General features: G+C 53.9%; 1 protein-coding gene and 1 long non-coding RNA gene across 12 annotated transcripts; one reads left to right on the top strand and one right to left on the bottom strand.

Annotated features, from left to right (window-relative positions):
* Window positions 1–1,733: 1,733 nt before the first annotated feature.
* On the bottom strand, window positions 1,734–17,280 carry ptpro (protein tyrosine phosphatase receptor type O). 6 transcript variants are annotated; one of them, XM_057021836.1, is made up of 27 exons: window positions 16,520–17,280; window positions 12,718–12,979; window positions 12,452–12,607; window positions 12,058–12,210; window positions 11,435–11,938; window positions 11,207–11,368; window positions 10,884–11,080; window positions 10,491–10,611; window positions 10,181–10,374; window positions 9,971–10,082; window positions 9,728–9,891; window positions 9,502–9,622; window positions 9,285–9,418; window positions 9,047–9,215; window positions 8,840–8,960; window positions 8,666–8,734; window positions 7,972–8,055; window positions 6,215–6,250; window positions 6,016–6,097; window positions 5,038–5,128; window positions 4,876–4,952; window positions 4,624–4,758; window positions 3,846–3,968; window positions 3,625–3,779; window positions 3,279–3,414; window positions 3,072–3,199; window positions 1,734–2,902 (listed from the first exon to the last, which is right to left on the bottom strand). In XM_057021836.1, the coding sequence occupies exons 1-26, from the start codon at window positions 16,571–16,573 to the stop codon at window positions 3,092–3,094; spliced, it is 3,720 nt and encodes a 1,239-aa protein (XP_056877816.1). In that variant the 5' UTR covers window positions 16,574–17,280; the 3' UTR covers window positions 1,734–2,902; window positions 3,072–3,091. The 6 variants fall into 6 exon arrangements, with proteins under 6 accessions (XP_056877816.1, XP_056877818.1, XP_056877814.1 ...); XM_057021838.1 differs by having other exon boundaries at window positions 9,047–9,185; XM_057021834.1 differs by lacking the exon at window positions 16,520–17,280 and adding an exon at window positions 16,293–16,446.
* Window positions 6,968–7,486, top strand: LOC130518920 (uncharacterized). Of its 6 annotated transcripts, none has more exons than XR_008948174.1 (4): window positions 6,986–7,110; window positions 7,151–7,200; window positions 7,231–7,320; window positions 7,351–7,486. It is a non-coding gene; the product is annotated as an uncharacterized LOC130518920 (long non-coding RNA). The 6 variants fall into 6 exon arrangements; XR_008948177.1 differs by having other exon boundaries at window positions 7,028–7,110; window positions 7,181–7,210; window positions 7,261–7,320; XR_008948176.1 differs by having other exon boundaries at window positions 6,968–7,100; window positions 7,171–7,320.
* Window positions 17,281–17,696: the final 416 nt, after the last annotated feature.

Genomic DNA, 17,696 nt, shown 5'->3' with positions numbered 1-17,696 from the left:
GTCTCTACTTACGTAATTTTCAGGTTACGAAACAACTTCCAGAACCAATTAATTTCGTAAGTAGAGGTCCCACTGAACTCACTTGTGCTGCCCCCTACAGGCCGTGGTCTGGAAGAGGAGGGCGGTTCTGTAGGCACTGAACTAGCTGGTGCAGATGTGAACCATTAAACATTTATACGAAAGAACCGCCAACTTCCCTAAAGAGCGGAGCCACGTTCCTGAGTGGTCTGTTGGGAACCCGGTTCCTTTCAGAGCGGAGCCACGTTCCTGAGCGGTCTGTTGGGAACCCGGTTCCTTTCAGAGCGGAGCCACGTTCCTGAGCGGTCTGTTGGGAACCCGGTTCCTTTCAGAGCGGAGCCACATTCCTGAGTGGTCTGTTGGGAACCCGGTTCCTTTCAGAGCGGAGCCACGTTCCTGAGCGGTCTGTTGGGAACCCGGTTCCTTTCAGAGCGGAGCCACGTTCCTGAGTGGTCTGTTGGGAACCCGGTTCCTTTCAGAGCGGAGCCACGTTCCTGAGCGGTCTGTTGGGAACCCGGTTCCTTTGAGGGCGGAGCCACGTTCCTGAGCGGTCTGTTAGGAACCCGGTTCCTTTGAGGGCGGAGCCACGTTCCTGAGCGGTCTGTGGGAACCCGGTTCCTTTGAGGGCGGAGCCACGTTCCTGAGCGGTCTGTTAGGAACCCGGTTCCTTTGAGGGCGGAGCCACGTTCCTGAGCGGTCTGTTGGGAACCCGGTTCCTTTGAGGGCGGAGCCACGCCAGCGCACAGGTAAGCAACGTTCCTGCTCTCTGGCTTTTCTGCTGTCACCACATGGGTGTTTATGCTAACATTTCTTAGCTAATGTGTATTAGCCTCATAAGCTAATACTCGAAGTTTTCTCAAATTTCAGCAAATCTTTAAGTTTATCACATGACCAATGGTTCCACATTGTCCTCTGAATAATCTGTAAAATATAGTTTCATCTTTATTTAGCGTCTTACAATCAAAATGGTCTCTGAAACTCCTGAACCAGCAGGGGACAGATCAGCTGGAGCTTCTTAAAGAGTTGTTTGGACCCCCTGATAATAAAGAATTACAATAGTCCAGCCTGGAAGGAACAAATGCTGGACTAACTTCAGCATCATGGTGGGTCAGTAGCTTCCTGATCTTTGAGATGTTCCTCAGGTGGAAAAAGGCACTAGAGACTAATTTAATGTGGGAGTTGAAGGAGAGATTTGATCAAAAGTTACTCCTAGATTCCTCACAGAGAGACTAGATGTTAATGAGATACCATCTAGAGTGATCATGTGATCTAATCTATCCCTGAGAGGTTCAGGACCAAACACCATGACCTCAGTTTTTCCTGGGTTAAGGAGGAGGAAATTTGAAGACATCCAGGACTTTATGTCTTTAAGACAGGTCTGGAGCTTCACTAACTTCTCTGTCTCCTCTGGTTTCATGGATAAATAGAGCTGAGTGTCATCAGCATAACAATGAACATTTATCCCATGCTGCCGAATAATGTTCCCTAAGGGAAGCATGGACAAGGAGAAGAGGATTGGTCCAAGTCCAGAACCTTGAGGAACTCCATGGCTAACCCTACTGTATGAGGAGGGAACACCATGGACATGAGCAAACTGGGATCTATCAGATAAATGTGATCTAAACCAGAGAGCGTCTGTGCACGACGTCCCCAACATAGACTGTCAACGGTCTCACTGGTTTAACTGGTTTTCTGGAAACATGAAGGACGACAAATTCAACTGCAACTTTATTTATTTTATTTTATTTTCATTTAAACACAAAAACTGTGACAGTGATGCGTTCAAATCGTTCAGAAAACTGAGTGACAACTTCACAATAATGGCACGACGGAGCAGACAAACACGAAGCCGGTGACGTCCTGCAGCTTCTCCGAGCCTTCGGACCCACAAATGTCCTGAGGACGGAACTTTTGGCTCAAATCAAAAGAATTCACAGATGAAGAGAATCAGATCTCCTCCCAATAAAGTCGTCATGAAGAGGAAACGCAGCACGAGTACAAACATTATTTACAGAACTTTGATATCTAACAGTGAAAAACCTTTCAGAGAGCCACGACCACCCCCAGGTGCAGTTAAAAAGTCCCACGACCCTTAAACGCATCGCCCACTTTTTACTGAAGCGAATTTGGATGATTTTTGAGGAAAGGTTCCGAAACGTTGGCATCTTGTTTGGCAACACTTTCACACCTCGTGCGTCCGGTCCGGGTCGCTCTCGTCTGATCCGTCAACATTCTGACAAATGTGCTCCATTTTTGTCCTTCAAGTCAAATTTTCAGTAGAAAATCTTTTTTGAAAAGAAAGTTATTAAAAAACAAACAAACTCCAGGTTCCAAAACTCTAAAAATGTCGCATTTGATCTCCAACTGATCCAAATCTGTGACGTGTCGGTTCTGTCGGCAGGAAAGTTGCAACATTTTGAGATTTTCTTTTACATTTGAGACATTTTGAGTTGTTTCAAGAGGAATTCTGGTCGGAGCCTCTCGAGGGGTCGTCGGGTCCCGGTTCCGATTCTTCTGATTCTGGCTGATTTTGGCAGTCGAGAGCAGCAGAACCAGAACTGTAAACATGGACCGTGTTCTGGAGACGTCTGGTGTTTTCTGAGCATTTTTTACATTTTTATCAGCGATCGTTCAAGCAGGTTGTTCTCATGAGCTCAAACAACGCGTCGTTAATTCAGACAAAGCTAAATGCTAATGAGTGCTAAATTAGAGGAAAGAAAAGGTGACGCCTATTCAGGCTCCTCCCACCTAGCGATGGTCAGGATTGAGCGTCGGCCCGTCCGTGAAGCTCCATCCCATCGCGCTCAGACTCAATCAGAACAGTTGTAAATGAATTCATACGTTTCTTTAAAAAGATGATATTCTTGGTTCTGTTCAGGTCGGCCTGCACGACAAAGACAAGAGGTTAGCGTCACTGGAGTCACCGCGCAGCCGTCCAATCGGAGCCCAGCAGGTTCCGACTGGACGGCTCAAAGGTCTGCGTCCATGAATTGTCTGTTGTTTTAACGTCAGTTCTGGCCTGGCCAGCAGGGGGCGGCAGACATCAGACTCACTGGTGGGCGAGGCGGCGCCGTTATGTGTTCCTGGCGTTCTCGTAGACGACCTCAGAGGTGATGGACTGCTGCTGCTTCTTCTTCTGCCACATCAGCAGGACGCACTGGTGGATGAAGACGTACTGCTCCTGCACACAGGTGGAACACAGGCGGTCAGACGGCCCGGCCGCAACACCTCAGCAACGGTTCCGTCACGTTAAAGGTCACCTCGGTCTGGACCATGGAGAGGCGGTGCGAGCGCATCTCCGACACCATCCCCAGAATATCCACAAACTCGTGTTCTCGGATGTGCTGCATCAGACGGTCCAGCGCGATGAAGGTTCCCGTCCGGCCGACTCCCGCACTGCACACAGCCCGTTAGCGTTAGCGTTAGCGTTAGAGGAGCGCGGCGTGCGAACACAGGAGTGTTAGCATGACCAGGTTACTGTCGTCATCCTGTCGGTAGTCGTGTTGCTAATGTTGTGGATGCTAACTGTGTCAGACGTGACTAGCATGCTAATGCTGTGTTAAAATGGCTGCCAGACAAGAGTGAATGTTGCTGTGTCCGAGCCACCTGCAGTGGACCACGATCGGCTCCTTGGTCCTGTTGGCCTGCTGCCGCACGATGTGGACGAACTGCAGGATGCTTTCGATGGCGTTGACCGTGGGGACGCCGTGGTCGGGCCAGGACGTGTAGTTCAGGTGGAGGACGTCCCGACTCTCATCCGCCTGCAGGGAGGGACCAGGATGGGGTTAGGGGTCATGTCTGGGGGACGCACACTTTTCCTCACTCACGTTTCCCAGCCTGAATTTCCTGACGGTCCATTCGGGCGACTCCGACTCCGACAACATCTCCACGCTGATCTCGCCGTACATGATGAGGTCATCGGTGAAGGGCCAGTAGTGGTCACATTTGACCTGAGAGGAGGAGGAGGTGCACAGGTGGAACTCGCCCTGCGCAGGTGGAACTCGCCCTGCTCAGGTGGAACTCGCCCTGCTCAGGTGGAACTCGCCCTGCGCAGGTGGGACTCGCCCTGCTCAGGTGGAACTCGCCCTGCTCAGGTGGAACTCGCCCTACGCAGGTGGAACTCGCCCTGCTCAGGTGGAACTCGCCCTGCGCAGGTGGAACTCGCCCTGCGCAGGTGGAACTCGCCCTGCTCAGGTGGAACTCGCCCTGCTCAGGTGGAACTCGCCCTGCGCAGGTGGAACTCGCCCTGCGCAGGTGGAACTCGCCCTGCTCAGGTGGAACTCGCCCTGCTCAGGTGGAACTCGCCCTGCTCAGGTGGAACTCGCCCTGCGCAGGTGGAACTCGCCCTGCTCAGGTGGAACTCGCCCTGCGCAGGTGGAACTCGCCCTGCGCAGGTGGAACTCGCCCTGCTCAGGTGGAACTCGCCCTGCTCAGGTGGAACTCGCCCTGCGCAGGTGGAACTCGCCCTGCTCAGGTGGAACTCGCCCTACGCAGGTGGAACTCGCCCTGCTCAGGTGGAACTCGCCCTGCGCAGGTGGAACTCGCCCTGCTCAGGTGGAACTCGCCCTGCTCAGGTGGAACTCGCCCTGCTCAGGTGGAACTCACCCTGCGGCGCTCGTTGCACTGCGTCAGCATGACGATGATCGGCGCCCTCTGCTGCAGCACCATCTTCCAGAAGTCGTTCCGTGTTTCTGGCAGCGGCCCCTGGGTGGCGATGTACTCCTCAGCACGTCGGTAACCCTGAACACACACACAGGCACACGCACACACACACGCACACACACACACACACCGTGTGGAGAGCTGGACCACGCCACAGCGCTGCAGGGGGGGGTCGGGGGGGTCGGGGGGACTCACGGGGATGAAGTTGGCGTTGATGTAGTCGGCGCCCTCGTCGTTGTGCAGCGACACCAGTCGGACTCTGCTGAAGTCGTCTGTGGACATTTGGCACATTCAGAGGTTAGGGTGAGGTTAACCCGCCCCAGTGGGACGCACATCCCATAATGCTTTGTGACTCACAGGGCAGGATGTTGGTGTAGCGGTTTTTGGGTCTGTTGATGGGCAGGTCTGCGGCATCATGGGAAAGATCCAGACCGACGCTCTTCAGCTCCTGAACACCAGCAGCACTGACCGTTACCGACCGTTACTGATCGTTACTGACCGTCACTGACAGTTACTGACGTTACTGACCGTCACTGACAGTTACTGACGTTACTGACCGTCACTGACAGTTACTGACGTTACTGACCGTTACTGACCGTTACTGACCGTCACTGACCGTTACTGACCGTCACTGACCGTCACTGACAGTTACTGACCGTTACTGACCGTCACTGACCGTTACTGACCGTTACTGACAGTCACTGACAGTTACTGACCGTTACTGACCGTCACTGACAGTTACTGACCGTTACTGACAGTTACTGACCGTTACTGACCGTCACTGACCGTTACTGACCGTTACTGACCGTCACTGACCGTTACTGACAGTTACTGACCGTCACTGACAGTTACTGACGTTACTGACCGTTACAGACAGTCATTGACAGTTACTGACCGTTATTGACCGTTACTGACAGTTACTGACCGTTATTGACAGTTACTGACCGTTACTGACCGTTATTGACAGTTACTGACCGTTACTGACCGTTATTGACAGTTACTGACCGTTACTGACCGTTACTGACCGTCACTGACAGTTACTGACAGTTACTGACCGTTACTGACCGTCACTGACAGTTACTGACAGTTACTGACCGTTACTGACCGTCACTGACAGTTACTGACCGTCACTGACCGTTACTGACAGTTACTGACCGTTACTGACCGTCACTGACCGTTATTGACAGTTACTGACCGTTACTGACCGTCACTGACAGTTACTGACCGTCACTGACAGTTACTGACCGTCACTGACAGTTACTGACAGTTACTGACCGTCACTGACCGTCACTGACCGTTACTGACCGTCACTGACCCGGCTACGTTCCGACTGACCTCAAACTGCAGGGAGAACTTGTAGGCGGAGTCTTTGCTCATTTCTTTGAAGTACGTTTCAAAGTCGTCGAGTTGAACTGGACTGAAAACGAAGAAAAAAAGCACAGAACAGTGAAGAGGGGCCCTGACCCCTGACCCCTGACCCTGACCCTGACCCCTGCCTGAGGTCACAGGTCCTGCTAGTAGAGCGTCTGGTTACCTGGTCAGCCTGCGCTTCTTTAAACTGGTCTTGGTCCTGCAGGAGGAAGCAGGAAGAGTTGCTGAGTTCAGGATGAAGCTGGAGTGACCTAGTGGGATCTGGAGTGACCTAGTGGGATCTGGAGTGACCTAGTGGCCTCTGGAATGACCTGGAGTGATCTGATCTGGAGTGACCTAGTGGCCTCTGGAGTGACCTGGAGTGATCTGATCTGGAGTGACCTAGTGGGATCTGGAGTGACCTAGTGGATCTGGAGTGACCTGGAGTGATCTGATCTGGAGTGACCTAGTGGGATCTGGAGTGACCTGGAGTGACCTAGTGGCCTCTGGAGTGACCTGGAGTGATCTGATCTGGAGTGACCTAGTGGGAGCTGGAGTGATCTGGAGTGACCTAGTGGGATCTGGAGTGACCTAGTGTGATCCGATCTGGAGTGACCTAGTGGGATCTGGAGTGACCTAGTGGGATCTGGAGTGACCTAGTGGCCTCTGGAATGATCTGGAGTGACCTAGTGGGATCTGGAGTGACCTGGAGTGATCTGATCTGGAGTGACCTAGTGTGATCTGGAGTGGGCGTGGTTAGCATGGGAGAGCAACACGGGGTCGTATCCTGATAGTTTAGAGGAGCAGCAGGACAGGAAGTGGCAGCACTTCTCCAACACGCGGCGTAAAACAAGAACAGCAGCACCGACCCAGCAGGTGGACCACTGAGACCTGAAAGGTCTTGTTCTCACCACCTTGAGAAAGCAAACAGGTTTCTCACTTCTTGAGGAGTCTGGAACAACTTTAACTCTTCACCAACATCAGCATCTTTATCTCCAGTCAACCAATCACAGCAGAGCGCTGGAGCAGCTCGGACCCGAGTAAAACACACGGTCCGTGGCAGCTCCATGGTTCTCCGAGGTTCTCTGAGGTTCTCCGAGGTTCCCCATGGTTCTCTGAGGTTCTCCATGGTTCTCCGAGGTTCTCTGAGGTTCTCCATGGTTCTCCGAGGTTCCCCATGGTTCTCCATGGTTCTCTGAGGTTCTCTGAGGTTCTCCATGGTTCTCTGAGGTTCTCTGAGGTTCTCCATGGTTCTCCGAGGTTCTCCATGGTTCTCTGAGGTTCTCCATGGTTCTCTGAGGTTCTCCGAGGTTCTCTGAGGTTCTCCGAGGTTCTTGTCCTTTTGTTTTCTGGTTCTTTTAAATATTCAGACAAATTAAATGTTCCGCTTTTTGCAATCTGACTTTCCGTCAGTGGCGTCACATGTTCTCCCACAGAGAACCCAGAGAACAGCTCCAAAGGTAGCCGTGCACTGCACATGCACGACGAGCATCGTGCTAGCATGGTGCTAGCATGGTGCTAGCATCATGCTACACGAGTACATCCTGTTTCCCACCAAACTAAAGCAGCCTTGTGTCTCCCCAAATTTCCCTTTTCTGTTTGTCAACAAATCTCATGTATGAACGTGTGTGAAGCCCCGCCCCCTTCTGACCTGAGCGGCCACCTCCGACTGCTGCTCTTTAGAATGGCGCCCTCTTGCAAGTGTCCAGAACCAGAACTGGGGCTGCTCAGTTCGCCTGGTCCATTTGGTGGCTGGTGCCAGCCGGGCCGGGCTCACAGCCGGGCCCGGGTGCCAGCCGGGCCGATAACCCCATTGCTGGCAGTGCTTCAGATTTGTTGACAACAGGAAAGCTCCAGAACCTGTTCAGACCAGCTCTGGTTCTGGTTTCCAATCACATGCTCGCTGCAGTTCCCCATTCTGGCCAGCAGGTGTTTACTTACCAGGGATTAATATAAAAAGCCAAAAGATAGTCAGTCCAAAGGCAGGACGGCAGCAGGGTGAGGAAGGCGAAGATGCTCCTTCGCCTGAAGGTCCAAACACAGACAGGAGAGAGACAGCAGGGGGCGACAACACGCAGCCTCGTTAGTACAGGCGTCATTAGTGCGCAACACCAACGCATCACGCAGGTCGCTCGCCGCCTCCAGCAGCGCCACGCAGTGACAGCAGGTCATGTGACCGGGCCATGACGAGCAGTTAGAAGCATGTGAAGCTAATAACACTGGTTATTATTATCGACGATAACAGCCAATAATTGATCAACAAGACCAATAAACTGTTCAATTATTTACACATTATTAATTGGATCAATAACTGAGTGATGACATCTGAACGACTCAGCTAGTGATTGATGATTTAACCCATTTTACCAGAAAATGCTGCTGAGATTCTGACATTTGAGCGGTGAGTGTGACCTGTTTGGGAATGTGGACAGGACGAGGTGGCGGGCGGCGGCGAGGTGCCCCGCTGACATCATGCACAGACGTCTGATGAAGACTCGTGATGAAGATGCAGCAGATGAACTGACCGTCTTTCAGCTCTCATATTAATCTTGTCAATGCTCAAAGCTCAACGACCCCAGCTGATCTAGAGCTACTCTGATTGGTTCATTACTGAGCAGGAAGGGGCGGGGCTTACCAGTTATAGGGAAGTTTCCCGTCTCTCTCAAAGGACGCAAAATTAACAAAGGTCTCAGCTCCACACTCCCTGAAATGGAGCACAGGTGAAGACGTGAGAACAGGAACAGGAAGTGCGAGGTGCTTGGGTTCGACCGTGGGGACGCTGGCGTCTCCAGATGTTGGCAGCTGTCACCTGCTGAGCTGCAGGTGCTTCTTACGGAGAACCAGCAGGAAGAGCAGCAGCAGCCCGATGAGCAGGACGCTGAGCACAGCCAGAGCGGCGATGGCTGCCACGCCCAGGTTCCTCTCCTTGGCTGTGTGCACAAGAACGCAGGTGGTTGTTGTTGTTGTTGCTGTTGCTGTTGTTGTTGCTGTCGGGGGAGATGAGAGCGGTACCCACCAGCAGTGGTGATGCGGATGTGCACAGGTGTGCTGGGAGTGCTGTAGCTGAAACTGGTGATGCTGCAGTTGTAGCTGGACGACGGCATCAAGCCCGACACCACCACGACCTGAGCGGTGGCCACCTGTGGCTCCCCCACCTGAGCGGTGAACACCTGTGGCTCCCCCACCTGAGCGGAGCCAGCAGGTCAAACGGAGAACACCAAGCTTCTCGCGCTAACATGCTAGCTTCTCGATACCTTTAGCTCCTTTCTGCCTCCGCCGGCTCTACAGAGGACCTGGTAATAGTCGACCACGCCCTCCTCCGCCCACAGCAGCGTCACGGACGAGTGCGTGGCGTTGACGGCGTACAGGGATCGTGGCGGCGCCGGCTCTGCAACAGACGGTAGACACACCCACCGTGAAACCCCTGTGGAAGAGAACCTTCCAGAGCAGATGAAAGGCATCAAAGCCGACCCAGTTTGATGATGGTCGGTGTCGACGTGTTCCTGCTGCGTTCGGTGCACGCCGTCACCGTCACGTTGTAGATGTCTCCTGGAGGGAGAGGCAGGCTCGCTCGCATCACGTCGCGGATGACCTGCCACAACAGATCGCCCATCACCCGAAAGAACCTTTTCCTTTATCAGGGGAACATCAATCAGCAGACGACCAGTGTGGGCGGAGCCAAGGCAGACGGACTCACGTCCACAGAGAAACCGCTCTCAGGTCCTTTCTTCCCGATGGCGAGCACCTGCCAGTGAAGTATCCTGGAGTGTGACAGGTCAACAAAGACCTCGCCGTAGGTCCAGCAGACGAACAGCACGCCACGAGAATAATCCACCGAGGAGATGTGAGGCGCCTCTGGAGCTGAGGGCCGCCACAGGTTATTCACCGGCAGGAAACCACTGACTCAAGAACAGAGGCTCCTCCCACCCTGATGTCATACCTGTTACAAAGCTGACGGCAGAACTGTCACAGCAGCTGAGGGGCGGCTCGCCCCACGTCACCATGGAAACACGGAAATTATAGTACCAGGCAGGCAGCAGGTCAGTCACTCTCTACAGGACACACAGGACTGGTCACAGAAGCTCCTCCCACCCAACCAACTCCTGTTGGCGTGTGTGTGTGTGTGTGCGCGTGTGTGTGTGCATGTTACCACTGAGGCGATGACGGATTCAGTGGCGGCGATCTCATAGTAGGTGGTCCACTCTGAGGTCAGAGTGACGGGGTTCAGGAAGAAGGTCTCCAACACGTACTTCCTGAACGCCACGTGATACGGACGCCGCCAGCTGAGGATCACTGCCGTCGGACTCAGAGGGTACACCGCCAGCTCATGTACACCAGTGGGCTCTACACACACACACACACACACACACACACACACACACACACACACACACACACACACACAGTTACAGCACAGGAACGTCAGCTAGCGGCAGAGCCCAAGCTGCCGTTTGGCTCACCGATGTCGATAATAACGGGCTCCGATGGGGGGCTGATCAGGGGTCCGTTGGTGTGGTAGACCACCACGCGGTACTGCGCTCCGGGGGTGAGCCTCGTGATGATGTCACTGGTGGAGTTTTCCTGTGATGGCAGCAACAGGAGGGGCATTAAGGACCTCCTGACACCAAGACCGTCACCTTTGATTCTGCCGTTTTAGGATGAAGCCCAGCCCCCCAGCCCCCCCCAGCCCAACAACCCCCCCCCAGCCCCCCCCCAGCCCAACAACCCCCCCCCAGCCCAACAACCCCAGCGCTCATCATCATTGGGCTGGTGAAAGTCCACCTCCTCTCCCCTGTGGCATCCCTCAGGTGTGCGTGTGTAAACGTGCGTGCTGGTGGTGGGCGTGGCCATGCCTCGCTGCAGTAGCTGCTCTCCATTCGCTGCCTCGGACTCGGCCTGAGACAGGTGGTGGACACCACCGACACCACACTGCCGTTGTGGTCCTCGGAGGACGGGTCCCAGGAGACGGCGGCGGTGCTGGAGTCCAGCAGTCTGACACTGACAGCCTGAGGACGCTCCCGGAGCTCCTCCAACAGCTCGACGTGCGGACCTGGAAGGAAAGATTGGGAAGCTAAAGTAGGAACATGGCTTCATTTTCTGAATTCTACCTTTGCTCTGAACCAACAACCACAGTCGGGTCTAATTTGTGACCTCAGTAAATATCTGAAGAACGCACCGAGGTAGAAGGTGAAGCCGGCCTTCAGGTTGCTCTCTCTGGCCTCGCATTCGCCAGCAGAACTGAGCGTGGTCACCTGAATCTGGTAGGTTCCGGGTTCTGTTAACTCTGTGAAGAACTCGTGGGTGTTCTCGTCCACACTGGCGGTTTCTGTCACATTACCTGCACATAAAAAGAGGTGAGGAACACCAGCTGTTCCAGATCAACAAGCCCCGCCTCCTTTCCTACCGTCTCTGTAGATGTAGATGTTGAAGCCATCGTAGCTCGTGGGAGGCCGCGGTGGCAGCCAGCGCAACTCCAGCAGAAGAGGCGGCGGTCTGGTGGCCAATACAGAGGTCTCGGTCGGGAGGTCCATGGCTGAGCCCGGCTCGTTGGAGTCTTCGTACTCCGGCACCACAGCGTTCACAAACTCCTCATCTGCATCCCTCAGAACAGGCTCGGTCGGATCTGCCCAGTTGTCCCGAGTGGTCTGGTTGACAGCGTCCGTCCCCGTTGGGATGTTCCTGTGTTCAGAGGGACCGTGGCTGGCAGCTCCTGTGGTGGCCTCTGAGGCGTGCCCCTCCTCCCAAAGCTCCGCCTCCGGGCGCTCTGTTGTGGCGGGAACGCTGACGGCCTGTCGGGACGTTCGCTGGGACACAGTGTGGCTGTCCTCGTGGCTCTCCGGAGACACCTGCTCCACCCTCTGGCTCAGGTGAACAATACTATGCGAAATGTTGAGAGGGGGGTAGGGTACTGTAACACAAGGGAGGGGGCGGAGTCAGCAGCATTAGCAAACATTCCTGAACTCTCAGCTAGCTCGCTCGTGCTAGTTTACTGTTGTGGCAGGTGAGTCAGCTGCGTGTGTCTCTAACCTGTGCGATGGTTTAAAGGTTTGTGTGTGACGTCACTGTGTGCGACCAGTGAATTCCGGAACACCCTGGCCTCCGACACGAGCTGGAAGGTGATGTCCCGGTAGCACACCCCGGGCAGCCAGTGCTTGAACACTGTCCTCCCCTGGTAAAAATCTAAAACACAAGATTTCCCCTTAAAATCAGGAAATCGGTGCACAGCAGGTGTGACTCAAACATCAGGAACACTAGCTAACGCTAACATGCTAGGTTACCCCACCAGGTCGAAAATGTCCTGAGGGACATGTTATTGGATCTAAAGTGAAGATCAGAGCCTTTTGGCATTTCCTGTTGCTGCTCCTGCTCCTGTCTGGGAACCCTGAGAGCTTCTCTGGCAGAACCTTTAGAACCGGTGTACCTTTATAGAGCATCGATCTTCGTTCTTCTCCTTCTGTGAAGGTGATGTTGACTCTGCTGAAGATGGTTCCAGCGGGAGGCTCTATGTCAAACACCACTCCAGTTTCTGGGGACTCCTTGTAGTCCAGGATGTGTGCCGAGTGGACCGGCAGAGGTTCTGAGGAGGGGGAACGCATAGAATGCTGACCACAATAGTCTGGAGGATCTCAACACAACATCAATCGTTCACAATTCCTGACTGATGAGTCCATAATTACTGGTTCTTACTTGTGAGCACAGGTACGCTACTGACTGGTTTGGACCAGGTGTGTCCCACTTTGATCAGCAGTCCCACAGAGTAACAGAGTCCATGATGAGACGTGTTGAAGGACAAAGCTTTGCTGACATTCGCAAAGAGAGCCACCGTCGTCTGAGCGTCCCCAGACAGCTGAGCCGCGTACGCCGTGGCGTTCTCCTGCAGGTCCGAGTGCTCCAGTGCTGCCATGATCCGCCCGTCCTCACTCACCCAGGCCCTGAACGCCCATGATACCTGTACAGGAACAGGAAGCGCTGTCAGCACCTGCTTCAGCCACAGGAAGACCCATGAAGTCCTTCAGACAGCTTGGACGTGGACAGGGACGAATTCCTGGAAGTGTCCGTCTGTGGGAGGAGCATCTTCAGTGGCGATAGTGACTGGAAGCTAACCCTAACCTAACCCTAACCTAACCTAACCCTAACTACCCTAACCATAACTACCCTAACCACCCTAACCCTAACCACCCTAACCATAACCACCCTAACCACCCTAACCATAACCCTAACCACCCTAACCATAACCTAACCACCCTAACCATAACCACCCTAACCATAACCCTAACCCTAACCACCATAACCCTAACTACCCTAACCATAACCTAACCACCCTAACCCTAACTACCCTAACCATAACTACCCTAACCATAACCTAACCACCCTAACCATAACCACCCTAACCATAACCCTAACCTAACCACCCTAACCCTAACCACCATAACCTAACCACCCTAACCACCCTAACCATAACCCTAAATCCCAGCAACTGCTGCCGTCTGTGGTTTAAACCTGCACTTCCCTCTTTTACAGAAGTTGAGGATCAACCATGTCACATGACCAGACGTGTCACGTGACCGTCCCTAGATGATAAGTGATCTACAGGCGGTTTCCACGGTGACACCACGGAACTGCCAAAACTCCAGATCTTTTACTTCGCGGCCCTTTAGAGCGCTGCTGTTCGCATTCACTTCCACCTGTGGTGTTTCCGTGGCAACAGGCGACTGCCATTCAACGCCTGATGTTGCTAGGAGACCAACCCACCGTGTTTCATGCTGGCTGATGCAGATTTTGGATTTTCTGACCGTGATACGTCCTCAGATACCTCAGCGAAATTAGGAGGTGCCCAACACACACACATACACACACACACACACACACACACAAATACGCACACGTGCATACACACACTTGGGAAAGGACGTGGAGACTCATCCAGACGAGATCATTGGTAAACGAGTGACAGGAGCAGCTGTTTCAATCCTGCTCAGAACCATGTCAGGAAGCAGTGAAGCCCTAACCCTAACCACCCTAACCCTAACCTAACCCTCTAACCCTAACCACCCTAAACCCTAACCTAACCTAACCACCCTAAACCCTAACCACCCTAACCCTAACCACCCTAAACCCTAACCCTCTAACCCTAACCACCCTAAACCCTAACCTAACCCTAACCCTAACCACCCTAAACCCTAACCACCCTAACCCTAACCACCCTAAACCCTAACCTAACCCTAACCACCCTAAATCCTAACCAAACCCATAACCTAACCCTAACCACCCTAACCCTAACCTAACCCTCTAACCCTCTAACCCTCTAACCCTCTAACCCTAACCTAACCCTAACCCTCTAACCCTAACCCTAACCCTCTAACCCTAACCTAACCCTCTAACCCTAACCTAACCCTCTAACCCTAACTCTCTAACCCTCTAACCCTAACCCTCTAACCCTCTAACCTAACTCTCTAACCCCTAACCCTCTAACCCTAACCCTAACCCTCTAACCCTAACTCTCTAACCCTAACTCTCTAACCCTAACCTCTCTAACCCTAACTCTCTAACCCTAACTCTCTAACCCTAACCCTCTAACCCTAACTCTCTAACCCCTAACCCTAACTCTCTAACCCTAACTCTCTAACCCTAACCCTAACCCTCTCACCCCTAACCCTCTAACTCTAACCCTAACCCTAACCCTCTAACCCTAACTCTCGAACCCTAACCCTCTAACCCTAACCCTCTAACCTCTAACCCTAACCTCTAACCCTCTAACCCTAACCCTAACCCTCTAACCCTAACCCTCTAACTCTAACCCTCTAACCCTAACCCTCTAACCCTAACCCTAACCTAACCCTCTAACTCCTAACTCTCTAACCTAACCCTCTAACCCTCTAACCTAACTCTCTAACTCTAACTCTCTAACCCTAACTCTCTAACCCTCTAACCCTAACCCTCTAACTCTAACCTCTAACCCTAACTCTCTAACCCTAACCCTCTAACCCTAACTCTCTAACCCTAACCCTCTAACCCTAACTCTCTAACTCTCTAACCCTAACTCTCTAACCCTAACCCTGACCCTAACCCTCTAACCCTAACCCTCTAACCCTAACCCTCTAACCCTAACTCTCTAACTCTAACTCTCTAACCCTAACTCTCTAACCCTAACCCTCTAACCCTAACCCTCTAACCCTAACTCTCTAACTCTAACTCTCTAACCCTAACCCTCTAACCCTCTAACTCTAACCCTCTAACCCTAACCCTCTAACCCTAACCCTCTAACCCTCTAACCCTAACCCTCTAACTCTAACCCTCTAACCCTAACCCTCTAACCCTAACTCTCTAACCCTAACCCTAACCCTAACTCTCTAACCCTAACCCTCTAACCCTAACTCTCTAACCCTAACCCTGACCCTAACCCTCTAACCCTAACCCTCTAACCCTAACCCTGACCCTCTAACCCTAACCCTGACCCTCTAACCCTAACCCTAACCCTCTAACCCTAACCCTAACCCTAACCCTAACCCTAACTCTCTAACCCTAACTCTAACTCTAACCTAACCGTAACCATTAACGGGGACGAGAGCTTCTTGAGTGGGGGCGCTATGGAGAGCGCTGAATTACATCTCTGAAGAAGCCGGAAGTTCGCCATGGAAACACGTCAGGGAGGCAAAAAAACATCTGATCCAAATCTGGTGATCTACACGGGTCCATGGAGACGATGCAGCCCAAGTCCTTCAGATATCACAGCCAACTGAAGCTTCTGCCAGTTCAGCCAGGGCTAATGGAGAACCACAACTAATGAGGCTAAAGGACAGAACAGCAGCAGCTGCCAATGCTAACGGGGGGAACGGAGCTGGTCTCCAGCCACCGTGCTGGACTTCAGGTCCTTCACAACAAACAATGGCTGTTAAACCCAAACAGCCTGTGAAAGTTCCTCACAGGAGCTGAGAAGAACCAGAGTGAAGCTGCCAGAGCATCTGAGATAAGGGGATTGGCAGAACAGATGGGAGTGGAACCGAGTGAGACAGACTCCTTCTCCAGCAGGAGTTCAGAACCCAACACTCTGGTTTGGATCAATGATGAATTGATCTTCTGTTCAGAACCGAGCTGCCTGAACCTGGTCTGATGGACGTTTTGGACTGAGCAAACACACAGACGCCTTTAGACTGCTGATCTGGCTCCTGCTCAAGCTCTGGACGTGACCCCCATGGTGGTTCTGGGTGAACTGGGACCACATTTGTTTCAACACTTTCTGAGGAAGAAAGCAGCAGAATCACCTTCACGACGTCACCCTCACGCGCGTCCTCAGACCTGCCGCGTGTCTCTGTGTGATGTGACACCATGAAGCTGCAGCCGATTGACCCACTTTCTGCAGACCGACTCGAAGCATCCATAACATACGCGCGCGCGCGCGCACGCGCTCCGCGGCGCGGCGCGGCGCGGCTACCGTCGCCCCGCAGCCCAGCGGGCGGCCCCGGCGGCCGCAGCCTCCCGCTGCTGTTACCTGGGTGAAGGTGAGCGGAAGCAGAAGCAGAGGCAGAAGCGGCGGAGGCAGCATGGCGCCCGCGGCCCCTCAGCTCCTCCCAGGCTCCGTCTGCGGCGCGTCCGAACAATAGCTGATTCTCTCCAGCAGCGGAGCGGAGCGGAGCGGAGCGCGACGCTCCGCCGGGTCGGCAGATCTACCCGCGGGCCGCTGCCAGCACCTTCATCACCCTCTTGGTCAGAACCGTCATCAGCGGGTTGGTTCGGCACCGACCGACGGTCTATCTATCTGCAGAAAGCGGCCCGGACCGCGCCGTCCATACTGCGGGCTGGAGACGAGCAGGAGGTCGGTGTCTCAGCGGTGATGGAGACGCTGCTGCGCCGCTTCGCCCCGCCCTCTCCTCGCTCTTCATCACCATCATCATCATCACCCCCCCCCCTTTAAAAACAAAGAACGCGCTTAAATTCAAACTGAGATATAATTAAGTGATTTCCGAGTAATTAAGACAGTATTGCTGATCAGTGTTAGACTTGATTACAGAATGATCGGATGTTAATTATTAATAATTAATCTACTTTTGCATCTTCATTACAACAGTGGATGCTTGACTTTGGCTAATGCTAACTCTTCTCCCTGTTCGCGCTTGTGTTTGAGGTTGCTATGGAGACAGGAATCTCGGTGGCTGTGGTTGTGACTTGCAGAAGAGGTCTTCATCAGACGTGTCCTGTGTCCTCCTCGTGTCTTAGACGTCGCCCAAGTTTGAGGTCTCTCTGATATATGGCTGGTCCTGGGTCGGGGGTGTGGCCCGCGTGGCCGGTCCTGGGTCGGGGGTGTGGGCCCGCGTGGCCGGTCCCGGGTCGGGGGTGTGGGCCCGCGTGGCCGCGCCCAGGTGGGGGTGTGGCCCACGTGGCTGGTCCTGGGTCGGGGGTGTGGGCCCGCGTGGCCGCGCCCAGGTGGGGGTGTGGGCCCACGTGGCTGGTCCTGGGTCGGGGGTGTGGGCCCGCGTGGCTGGTCCTGGGTCGGGGGTGTGGGCCCACGTGGCTGGTCCTGGTCGGGGGTGTGGGCCCGCGTGGCTGGTCCTGGGTCGGGGGTGTGGGCCCACGTGGCCGTGCCCAGGTGGGGGTGTGGGCCCACGTGGCCGGTCCTGGGTCGGGGGTGTGGGCCCGCGTGGCTGGTCCTGGGTCGGGGGTGTGGGCCC

This window comes from Takifugu flavidus, chromosome 22, assembly GCF_003711565.1.
Source record: "Takifugu flavidus isolate HTHZ2018 chromosome 22, ASM371156v2, whole genome shotgun sequence".
Classification (NCBI taxonomy): domain Eukaryota; kingdom Metazoa; phylum Chordata; class Actinopteri; order Tetraodontiformes; family Tetraodontidae; genus Takifugu; species Takifugu flavidus.
The sequence above is the reverse complement of the archived record's forward strand: the minus strand, read 5'-3'. Positions and strand labels throughout refer to the sequence as shown.

What these genes read in the sequence shown, in the direction of transcription:
- ptpro (XM_057021834.1), bottom strand. Translation starts at nt 16,409, where the DNA reads ATGGATGCTTCGAGTCGGTCTGCAGAAAGTGGGTCAATCGGCTGCAGC. An exon ending in AGTGCAACGAGCGCCGCAGG is followed by an intron (nt 3,969 to 4,623) that starts GTGAGTTCCACC and finishes TCCTCCTCTCAG; the next exon opens with GTCAAATGTGACCACTACTG. An exon ending in CCGATCGTGGTCCACTGCAG is followed by an intron (nt 3,415 to 3,624) that starts GTGGCTCGGACA and finishes GGCTGTGTGCAG; the next exon opens with TGCGGGAGTCGGCCGGACGG.